The sequence below is a fragment of the Micropterus dolomieu genome, linkage group LG08 (genome assembly GCF_021292245.1).
Source record: "Micropterus dolomieu isolate WLL.071019.BEF.003 ecotype Adirondacks linkage group LG08, ASM2129224v1, whole genome shotgun sequence".
Taxonomy (NCBI): domain Eukaryota; kingdom Metazoa; phylum Chordata; class Actinopteri; order Centrarchiformes; family Centrarchidae; genus Micropterus; species Micropterus dolomieu.
In genome coordinates, this window is record NC_060157.1 from 16,781,900 (window position 1) to 16,793,946 (window position 12,047).

The following is a 12,047-nucleotide window of genomic DNA, read 5'->3' on the forward strand; positions in this document are numbered from 1 at the left end:
CCCCCCCCCCCCCCCCCCCCTTTTTTTTTTCTATATATATTAATGCGCATATCAGACCATATTCTCATGTGGTTTAATTGTGATGTGTACGTGTGGATTGCTCCCATTCAGACTGAATATGCACAAATGGAAGGAGGAAAGTATGTCTTCCGCATCCATCGTTCGCCCATGTGTGAATATATGATCAACTTCATCCATAAACTCAAACACCTGCCAGAGAAATACATGATGAACAGTGTACTGGAGAACTTCACCATCCTACAGGTATGTGCGTGTGTTATTGCGCACCTCTTTTATTTCCCACATCTGAATCTCTGGAATGGTGTTTGTTCATGTGTTTCATTATTAAATCCTGACCTCCACAATGTGTTTCCTCCTCTCCTGTCTCTTTCTAGGTTGTGTCCAACAGAGAAACTCAGGAGACTCTGCTGTGCATCGCCTTTGTGTTTGAAGTGTCCACAAGTGAACACGGAGCACAGTACCATGTTTATCGACTAGTTAATGACTAGCAGCACGTGGCGTGCATGCACAGAGACTCTCCACAGACTCTTTTTTTGATACATATGGCGTAAACACTCTTTCCAGCTCATACACACAGATTCCCCACTCCTCTACTCTAAACACACACTTTTTTTTACAGACCAACAGTCACACTTTAGTCACACCTGTTTTTTGTTTGTATGTATTTCCATCCCTGCAAACAATGCACACATTTGCACTCAGCAACATCCCATGACTTAAACACTAATGTGAAATTCATTTTTATGGATTTTGACCAGTATGTGGTGTCATTCACATCAACTGTTGTGATCTCTGATCCAGTGTAACCTTGTCTCACCTTGAGAAGGGTATTATTCCTGTCTTTTTAATTTAATTCATTGATAAACATGATCCAAAAAACAAGGGATGAATTACATTTAGTCAAGTTTAATAAGTGATAGTCTCTGATCATATACACAATATTCAGTGGGAATGTAGCTGCGCTGCACTACAAATGAAAATTATCATCTCCAGGGAATTTTCCGAGTATATGCTTTTGCATCATAGGTGTGACCGATGTGAGACGAGTTTGAATATAGGTTGGCAAACACATCATTTAATCAGTGTTAATGTAACTCTGCCACAATGGCTATTTCTTCTACAGTTTGTAGTATCTCCGTAAGGTAGGGCTTGAATGAGCCTATAGTTGGTGTATCCTCTATCACTGCTTAGTGTGGAGTCATGAATCCCCAGTTTGTTTAATCAAAACTCTCATGGCAGAAAGATATGTGTGTGCACCTTTTCCCAGAATGTAATGCACTACATGTAAAGAGACGTAAAGTCGTATTTATATTTGAAACAAGTGTAAAGAGAGCCATAATTTTAGGTCTCCAGTGGTGCAGAGGTGTGGAGGGAAGGATCTTTTTGATGCTCAAGGAGGTGTTTAAGTTTGGCTCACCTGTCTTTGGATACAAAGTAGTACACAACCAGTTTCAGATTCAGTTCACACTCAGCAGCATTTTGAATGAAAGAGTTATCTTTACTGTTCATTGACATTACTGTTTTTACTTAGACTGTGTGGGCTTGCTGCAGTATTTCTACCTCCACGTGAGTTGGGATAAGAATGTGCTTTGGTTCATAAAGCCTTAACCTGAGGAGCACTGATGTATAGGATATGTACACTACACTTGTAATGGTACTGTTTTATAAGCCAAAACAAGATAGACTCGTTTTTGTAAAGATGAAATATCTTCTTTTTTGTATTTTACCAGCACAGCTAGAAGTGTTACTCTAAACATCATATATGATTGGTGTTTTTTTTTAATGTATGCAAAATGATGTATGGTACAGACCACACTAAGGTCACCCACCGTGCACTGGGGTAGATGTTTTGCCTGATAACACTAGCAAAGTATCCAGATTACATATGCTCTATCCCATGTTTTTTTTCTATGTAATGTTTTTGGATTCTGGTACATGTTTACTACCAGCATTTTTTTTAAAACTAGTAACTGTTATTTGACTATCGCTCCCTCTCCTGGTGGGATTCTCTTTAACCATGCAGAAGGTGGCAATGATTTGTCTTGATCATGAAAGTGAGAGCCGACTGGTTCAGTTTTAAATAACCATGTTCACTGTGTGTGCAGCCAAAATGTTTATTCTTTTATTTTTCCTGTCTGTGTTGGCTGTGCCTTATCACTCGTTTGGTCAAGTATGCTCAGTGAATTAAATCTGTGCCTTTTATGCTGTACCAATAAAATCACAGTGTTTGCAGAATCGTGTAGCCTTCATAGGAACACTTAAAACAGCTGATCTTAAATAATCCTCTACATTTTGAACTGTTAATACTCTGGTTCAGTGAAATTCAAAAAGTCCCATTTTAGGGTTGGGTATCGAACCTCAATACTTTTTGAGTACCAACATAATGCGTCATAGACTCTAGTATCAAGCTGTCAAGTAATGAAAGTTGGCATCGAATGCTTTGTCATCATTTAAGTGTCTGTAACAAAACAAGACTTTCTGATCATTTCATAGTCAATCATATTTTTTATTTAGGCAAAGATTTTGTAAATGGGTTCAATGTTGGTACAAGAAGTAACGCTGATGCAATTTATTTAAAGGGATTTTGTAGGGGGGGAATGTTTCTCAAGAAAAGTGTCGTTTAGGCACCACTGTCAAAATGATAGCAAAGCTCTAGTCTTAGGCCTTTTCCAGGGGAGACATTTTGACGTGTTCTAGAAACACAGGTGGCACAGATGTAAATGAGTAAGTGACAGACGTCTGAATTCCATTCAGCTGCTTTAGAGTCCTCACGTGGTTTTTGTACGTGTAGTTTTACTCACTTTTGTATTCAGATGAATTGCCCTCACTGTTACGACATATCATGCCACATACTGTAGGTTGCAATTCTTATTTGGCCTGCTAGATGGTGCAGTTGCCTCAGTTTTACAGTGGACAGATGAGTTCAGAGCCTGGTGTGACATAGCCAGAGCAGTCATGGAAAGGCTTCACTTTTATCTCCATTGTAATGCCTTCAACCTATCAGTGCACCTCTTTACAGCTGCATAGCTAGAAGGAAAAAAACATGAATCTGTCAGATACACAAGGGTCAAACTAAAGTACAGTTATGTTTTACTGTTAGTATTATTATTAGTCATATAGGTTATTGATATTGTCTTTGTGGTGTTTTGCCAATGTGAAAGCTATACACTATACTTCTTTTATACCACATGTGCACCATTCAAGGAGTTTAATATCCTTGTGGGGAAACGTTACTGATATAGTTAAATGATACACAATTGAAAGATATAGGCTTAACAACAGATACTTTTGGGTCATCCCTGCTGCTACATACTATACATACACGCCACAATACTGCCCTGCTTCTGTAGAGTGAAGGTTGACATTTATCAATGACTAAGCTTCTGCTCATATCTTGTCAGACCTGATTATGTCAAATAAATGCCCTGACCTATAGTACCTATACACTATGCTGTATAGTGTGGGTGTGTACACCTGTAAACCAATCTAAATGCTCAAAACTTTTTTCTGGATCTTTCAAAATCATAAGTAATATATTGCATAATATGTGTTTGATGGCAACTTTCCAAGGCATACATGTTAAAGCAATGTGTTAAATGTGTGACTCCACACACACACAGTCCATATGGTCTGCATCACTCTACATGACCTCTTGCTTGGGTTTTGAGGTGTTTTCAGCACAGGGCCTATTCACTTTTAACATAAATGGACACTTGTCCACACTGGCCACTCAAGCATGTTGGTGTTCACACTCCCCCTAAAACTATTTACAGCAAGTCAACAAGTTTACATACAACTGTTCACTTCCACTAATCCTCCCATTCTTCTCCTCAGTTTTTGGCTTTTCTATCAGCAGACATTAGTCAGAGTGTTATCTGTCTATGAAGGCTCGACTTACCATTGCCATGCTGCCAAAAATGTAAGTGGTGGACAGTGACACACACACACACACACACACACACACACACACACACACACACACACACACACACACAATCCCTGAGGCTGGGTGTGGTACTTACCGCATTATCTAATTCTTCCAACATGGCAACAGTACAAGAATATAGCTAACATAGTTAACAGGTTGCTCATGGCTGTTTCTCACGTTAAATCATCCATTCTGGTCTACAGCTATGAACTCTAACCAAACAATACTGGCTTGTCTACAGCCTATATGATCACCTTAGAAGAATTGACACTATCAGTGGACCTAATAAATGTGTAGCTCATGTTCCTCCCTCTCACTCAGATAAAACGTCTGGTAATTACCAATCAAGGCTGAGTTTATTTACTTTTATGACATTGTCAGAAACGCGCATCGCGTCGTGGCAGTGTTGAGGTGAAGGGTGTGGTGGGAAAATGTCATATGAAGACACTTTGCCAAAACAATCAGGTTATGCAGAGCATGTCCTTGTCTTCTATTTTCCCCCTTCATGTTCTCCCTGTCCTTCACCTCGTCCTTTTTTATTTTCCCCTCTGTCTTTGCTATCTCCTCAAGTTGCTTGCTTGTGTCCTGAACAGTTTGTCTGCAAACCAGACGCTTAAAAAAAAGTAGTCCAGCTTAATCTTACACAATAACACAATAAGGTGATGAAAACTGCAGCTGTTTGTGAAAGAAATCTATTAGGCGTTTTAAGTTCATGAATCATGATCATCTAGATCAACGGATCTTCTGGCTTCTGGCAGCATTCTCTAAACTTTATATATCTTGTTATATCTTTTTTGTAAAGTCAAAAGTCTTGAAAAATGAAATAATGATGATAAACCATAAAACCTTTTTTTTTCTTCATTATTGTCACTGGCCAACAGCTGTTATACATTTCAGGTAATATGTTACGTTGCTGTCCTAACATGTGCAGGCTGTCATTGTGATCTGTTTTAAGTAGAAATTCTTTCATTCTACCCAGCTCATTTATGGACTGAGTCACAACGGACAACAGTGGCGTGATATCAATATCGTAAAACATGAGCAACATGTGTTTTCTCAAACTTGGAGAAGGCTTTCTGACCTCCTGTGGGGGGTACTGCGGGAGTATGGGGTACCAGGGCCAGTGGTGGCAGCAGTCTGTTCGTGGCACAATTTCAAACACTTTTTCAGTGCGTGTTGGACACAGGTTGTCCCTTATCACCTGTTCTATTTGTGATCATCATTGATGGGATCTCAAGGCTCTTTGCAAAGAATTTGTTTCTTTTTGCTTCATCAGAACGGAACTTTGAGCACACACTGGAGCGGTTTGCAGTGGAGCGTGAAGCAGTTGGGGTGAGAGTCAACACCTGAGGCCATGCATGTGTTGAATATGTGTTTTAGCTTTTTTTGTTGTCCCACTTTATCAAATATGATTGAAAATGTGGGACAACATGGTCTGGGTAAACTGGGACAGTCATTCAAGTTCTTCAAATGCTAGAAATGTGCATTTAGGGACTTAATGTTGCATACAACAACATTATTCAAGGTTTATGAGTGTAATGCCGGTAGACAGCATATCCCACCCACTGGCTTTGAGCAAATTTGACAAGGGTCAAATTGTGATGACTGGGTCAGAGCATCTCCAAAACTGCAGCTCTTGTGGGGTGTTCCTGGTCTGCAGTGGTCAGTACCTATCAAAGTGGTCCAAGGAAGGAAAAGCGGTGAACGAGCACCAAGGTTCATTGATGCACATGGGGAACGAAGGCTGGCCCATGTGGTCTGTTCCAAAAGACAAGCTACTGTGGGTCAGATTGCCGAAAAAGTTAATTCTGGTTCTGATAGAAAGGTGTCTGAACACACAGAGCATAGCAGTTTGTTGCATATTGGGTCTCCATAGCTGCTGACCCCTGTCCACTGTGGAAAGAGCCAACAGTGGGCACCTGAGCATCAGAACTGGACCATGGAGCAATGGAGGAAGGTGGCCTGGTCTGATGAATCACAAAAACTTGCTTCAAATTGGCTCCTTTTTCTCTCTGGAGATGGTTTTATTGTCCCCACCAACAGTGAAATGAAATATTCACCCTTCCCTCTCTCATACACCGATACACCAAGTATTGTGTAAATCATACAAAAATGTGACAGTCATTAGTCAGCTAAGTCGTGAAAATATCCATGACCTATAATTAACCCATAAAGTGTAGGCTATTAGGCTACAGAATACAAAGGCACCACAGCCTCCAGAAGAGACGGGCAACTAAAAGAGCGAAAAACGCATGTTGTGTGTTTCCCCTGGATATGATATCTAGGCTACATTCTTTCTTCTGGTGTGGTTAAAAAACATCTTAGAGATTTCAGAAAAGTATATCTGTTGATCTAATGAAAAAAAACACATTCTCCTAATTCACCATATGCGCGTCTGCCTCGGCCCCTCCCTTCACTCCGCACCTGCGTGTGAACTCTTCTGTCCCACCTCGACGGGGCGCGGTTCCGAGGGTGGAGTTCACCGTCTCAGCTCTGAGAGCGTTTCAAATAGCTTACTAAAGATACCTCCGCTGCGTTCGTTGGCGCTGAGACGAGCCGCACTTCTCCTCCGGGTCTGCAGTTTTTGGCACTTTGTGGAAACTGGTTTCATCCATCCCGTTCACGGACACCGAAAGATGATGGCTCCGGAGCCACTGCGATCCGTGTTGACAATCGGGAGCGTGGAGGACACGTCGCTCGCGCTGCCCTCCGACAGCAAGCTGCGCTCGGGACAGCAGCGCGTGCTGGATCAGGTGCACACCATCAAGAGGAGCAAGTCCAAACCGGGGAAGAACGGCACGCAGTCGCCCTCACCAACAAGTATGAAACATGGCGCTTTAGCGTACGACATGTTAAAACCGCTTTCATTTCTTTCAGGCACCTTTACATAGGCCCCTCTTACTTTTTGCTTGTTAGTTATTACTCACACAAGTTCCCCAGAAGTAGGAGGCTAACGTTAGTTGCACTCTACTCTAGTTTACCAGACCTCTCCAATATCGTTCGTTTCTCTGTAGGCTGAAAGTGGAGATAAACTGTTCTGCCTAAAGCTAGTTTAGTGTGACATGGCGACTTGACTTTACTGTCATCTAAGGTCGCCGTGGCACACTAAAGCCTACTCATTATCAGAGGTGCAAACAGGCTATAGGTGACGCCAAAATAGACCTTTGTCAGAGTGAAATAGGCCGTTATCATCGACGTGAAGTGTGATGCTTGGCTGCTGTTGCACAAGAAAGGGATTTCTGTTAGCGTTGTCTCTGAGAGCTCAAACTGTCGGAGACAGATCTGACTATTCCTGAGTATGCCCGCAGTTTTCTCTCAGTCAGTTAGGAATGCAGCTTAAGACCATGGGCACAAAAGCCCACACACGCACTTTAGAAAATTACATTTTAGTCTTTCAAAACCACTCTGGTGTTTGGCATTACTGCAAGAGCCATTATAAAAATTGAGAAACTAAATATTATTATCTTGTGAAATGGCCTATGTGCAAGTCTTCCTGTTGAGATGTAGTGTATGGCTGTTCTATGAAAACAGTACTACTACTAGTAGTACCACTACTTTACAGATTATTGCCTGTATGCTATTTTACGGTTAACACTTTTAACGCTTTGAGAGACAATTGTGTCCTGCATGATAAGGACACTACTGGCCTGTTTAAAATAGTTTTTTAGCAAATAAAAAGAAAAAGAAAACAAAGCATCTAAAATACTATGCTCAGGGCAAATTTGCAGGTCTACAAAACACAACAGTAGACAAACACTGAATAGGCCTAATAAGAAATACAACCACAAGGTCAGAGTTGCACACAACCCTGAGGCCATTAGGTGGTCTTAACTTTAATATTAGGGCCAAACATTTAATAGACTATTTGATAGAGCTAAGTTCATGAATCACATAAAGTTCACATTGGAGGATTTTTTAAACCAAAATCAATCAGACCATTCTTATAGATCTGTTCTTTCCATTTCCAACTTCAGCACAATAAAATGCACATATCCCCCCTTTGGTGTGCAGGTCTGCTCTCACCAAAGAAAGTAAGTCTGTTAAAACAGTTTTTTTGAAGCATTCACCTCCTCTGTGTTCAGTGGCAGCAGAAGTTTCATAGGCAGATGTCATAAAGCCTCAGCACATGAAATTGAAACAATCTGCCTGGCTAGATGGCTAAGAGAGCAAATGTGTTTTTGTTTGTGACCTCAGTGGATGATAGTGCTTCTGTCACATAGGGAGAATTCTTCCTTTCTGCATAGATACCACAAATGTTTGCGCTGAGGAGTCTTTTTTGACAACCAAAATCCCGTAATGGACAAGTCAGAGCCCTACATTTGGCACAATATCGCTGTGAGCCTCATGTTCCCATGAATCATCCAACAAGACAGACGGACAAAGATGCGAAAACAAGCTGGCAATGTGTAAAGGCTGGATTTCTGTCTACAATGAACTGTGGCTGATATTATATTATGTCTGTCCTACTGTCTGACTAAAGGTTTGGCTGCCATTCATGATGATTGACATTTATTTACACCTAATAGTTTTATTCAAAATAAAAATTAAACAAAAATTAAACAGTGAATTAATAAATAACTAAAGAAACACTCATGCACACTATCAGATCAAGGGACCTGTTTGGGTTCCACAGATTTACCCAGATCTTGCCAAAACAAATGCCACCAAATAAGTAAGTAGAGATTATAATAGAGTTGGGAAATGGAAAGTAGAGTTTTCCCATTTCCCTTTTAAATGTATGTATGTATGTATTTCCCTTTAAAAATGTTGTGTACTTGGTTTTTAAATCTTCTGATTGATTGATTTAGGTGTTGAATATTTGAAATTAATCAAATATAGCTTATAAATAGTTTTTATATACATTTAAAATTAATAATTATTCATGCATTCCTTTATTAATTTGTAAAGTCTTCAAGTCCCTTTTTTAATTATCCAATTAATAATCCAGTTAATGAATTGCTTTTATAAAAATGTGGAAGACTATGTGTAGACATATTTTACATAATTTATGAAATACCTCTTTGTAATAATGAATACAAAGGAAAGCACATTATGTGAATCTGACCAATCATCGGTGTGGTGGAAACCTGAAGCCCACATAAAGACAACACCCTTATGTTGTCTTTAAAGTGTGTTTGGTGCTCAGTGGAGCCTTTGATTATCACCATGATGACATTAATCTGTATAGGTGTGATTGAGATGACATTAGTGCCCCTAGTAACATCTTGAGGGTACAGGAGTCATCTTTGTATCTGATCTGTTCTGTCTGGCTGCCTATCTTGCATTATTCTCTTCACTGTCTCTCACTGTTGTGTCTTTCAGTTCTCACACGTCTCCTCTTTTTACAGGCCTGTCTCCTCAGACTTTAACAACATATACCGAGTTTGGAGCGTTCAAGTTCTCTCCATCCAAAACCAATGGCACCTTCAGCCACACCAGCTCCGCTATGTCAGCAGGCTACAACAAAATGGTAATTGTTTCTCTCGTGTAACAGAGCACAAACCCTTTTTACTATCACTGAATCAGTGGTTTTACTACAGTTACAAATTCTTTATGGTACATTACTGCTGATCAGTTTTAATGTTTTAGGCGTACATAGGCTTTAAATATTTTATTCTATCTAGTCTGCAGTAATCCATCATTCAACCATTCATTTTTGTCACAACATTTTAAAGGAATAATTTCATGAGAGAACAACTGTCCTGGCTCTGTCCAGTGGTAACAAAATATGCCTACCAGCACCTCTAAAGATCACTGATGAACATGTTTTATCTTGTTTGTTTAATTCATACAAACACCAAATTGTAAAAATGACATGTTCTGGTTTTACGAGGAGTTGTGGTTTTACAGTGAATTATGTGCGAAACTATTTCTTGTCCGGGCAACAAGCCGAAACTCCAGGAAGGCAAGAAATAGTCTGGCACATTACCCAGGAGTGCTCATAGGCTGATGATGTCATCTTTCGTACAGAGCCAGGTGAGCCGTTTCAAGTCTTTATGCTAAGCTAATAGAATAGCTGAATAGACAGACATGAGCATGCTATCGATCTTATAAACTAACCCTCAGCAAGAAAGAAAACAAGTGTACTTCCTAAAATGTCGAAATACACTCCCAGATTTTTAGCTGATAGCTCCCATACATGGATGCATCCCAACTGACTGTTAATGTTTAGAAACTCAACTGTGGAAATGTTTTTGGTGATGTACTTATAAGCAATGACAGAATCATGGAACATATCAATAGGTTGGTAATAACGCCAAATGGGAGGGATGTCTCAGTAACGGGTGATTTATGATATTGTTTTCAATTTAATTCAATACAGTTGTATGTTTTATGAAACGCATACTTGTACTGGTTGAACTCATGGTGTAGCCATATTGTTTTGCTGGTTAAGAAATGTGTGTAATCTAAAATTGGGGGGGGTTGGAAATGGAAAACATTGTTTTTGAAAGTCACTCTCAATTTCAGCGTTGTAACTAAGAGTCAGGGTGAGTTCAATTTACTCATTTGCAATGTTGAAATAATCCCAATTAATGTTGTAATAGAGTAATGTTGACTTCATCGGTGTGGATTTCAGTGTGTGTGTGTGTGTGTGTGTGTGTGTGTGTTTGTGGAAATGTACTTGCTCTGGGTTGCCCTGACCTGACCTACCGACAGCGAGTTGAGGCATGTCTAGGGACTGTGCTGATCCATTATTCCAGATGAAGGCTCACAACCACCACATCATGATACATCTCTTGTCACATTGTGTTGAGTTAACTGTCACCTAAATTAGTGAAAACAAGTTTCTTGGTAAAAGATGCCTTGCAGTGCGAGTAACCACAAATTCTGTCTTAAGTCTACTTTTTGTCTTGTTTATGTAGCACTTTGAATTTCACCTGTGACACAGTAAAGTATGTATTAGCACTTCTGTATTGAAATGAAAGCATTCACTGTAGACAGTAAAAGAACACAAAGGCATGTGCTGTATGAGAATAAACCAAGCAACAACAAAACTATTTACACATTAAAATTAGTCTGAGAGCTATAAGGTCAAAGTTACAGAAATACGATTTGCATCAAATTTTTTTCTTTGTTTTGTTTTTAGTGACGTGGTGTTAATCACTAACGATCTGATTCTTACATACAGATCTTACTTTTGGCAAGAGATGTGACATCTCTCCTCACTTTTACATTTCAATATTGATGTACTGTATCATAGTAAATTTGACTGCGTTACAGTAAATTTAGTGGAAAGTGTGCATCATATTTTGCAGCGTTGCAGTTTTGGGTTGCTTACATTGCTTAATTATTCATCATACATTACTTTGTGTTTCTTTATACAAAAAAGGTTCCATGGTTGATGCCTTGATGATATGCAGTCTGTGTGTCTCCTTCCTGTTGCATCACTATCACTTCAATAATTATCATCTCAAATATGATTTCTACATTAGTGGTGGTACATTTTGTAGTACACAGGTACATCCTGCTTTCATTTGTTTAGTTTCCTAATCTGAATAACAGCAAAAGTAATATTTTAGGATTTCTTACAAAATGATTGTCGCCAAATAAGACAGAGAAGTGTCCTGCTGTTTGTCTCTGCTGCTCGTATTTGCTCTGTTGAATTTGCATCCGTCTCTATTGTCCAGCCTTCGATGTAAGGAGCCGTGGTGGTTCACTCCGGTTGTACCCAAGCATGCAGCGCATTGAGAGTAAACACACTCACGTCAGTTCTTGTCAAACGTGTTGTTGACAGATCTGTCCCCTATCATGCTTTGGCAGCTAGCATATGGTGGTAACTGAGCAACCAGTCCTGTTTGAAAAGAGAGATGGTACACACAGCCGTGTGTGTGTGTGTGTGTGTGTGTGCGTGCGTGTCAATTATCCAATATCTCTTCCTGACAAATTCCACAAATCAAAAGGTCTTAAGATGTCAGTTGCTGTGATTAAATGTGAGAAATTGTTCTAAAGCTGTGATATTTATGTCAGGTGTTGCACACTTCACACTTTACTAACATTCGGTGTCTTCAAAGACAGATGGCAGTGTTCTTCTCTGACAGATTTGTGACTCATTTTTCAAATAAGCCAATAGGAGAAAAGGGTTTAATTGCGAGAATGA

General features: G+C 39.7%; 2 protein-coding genes across 3 annotated transcripts in view; both read left to right on the forward strand.

The window, feature by feature from the left end:
* Positions 1-2,256, forward strand: part of tead3a (TEA domain family member 3 a) — an 11,920-nt gene extending 9,664 nt beyond the window's left edge. The window contains exons 11-12 of the mRNA XM_046055589.1: positions 112-264; positions 396-2,256. Coding sequence (XP_045911545.1) covers positions 112-264; positions 396-509 — 267 coding nt within the window. The 3' untranslated portion in view covers positions 510-2,256. The remainder of the gene's footprint in view (positions 1-111; positions 265-395) is intronic.
* Positions 2,257-6,380: 4,124 nt separating this feature from the next.
* Positions 6,381-12,047, forward strand: part of LOC123975672 (plakophilin-1) — a 21,877-nt gene continuing 16,210 nt past the window's right edge. The window contains exons 1-2 of one of the 2 annotated variants that reach the window (XM_046057336.1): positions 6,381-6,769; positions 9,298-9,419. In XM_046057336.1, coding sequence (XP_045913292.1) covers positions 6,586-6,769; positions 9,298-9,419 — 306 coding nt within the window. In that variant the 5' untranslated portion in view covers positions 6,381-6,585. The remainder of the gene's footprint in view (positions 6,770-9,297; positions 9,420-12,047) is intronic. The other variant, XM_046057335.1, reaches the window with a different exon arrangement.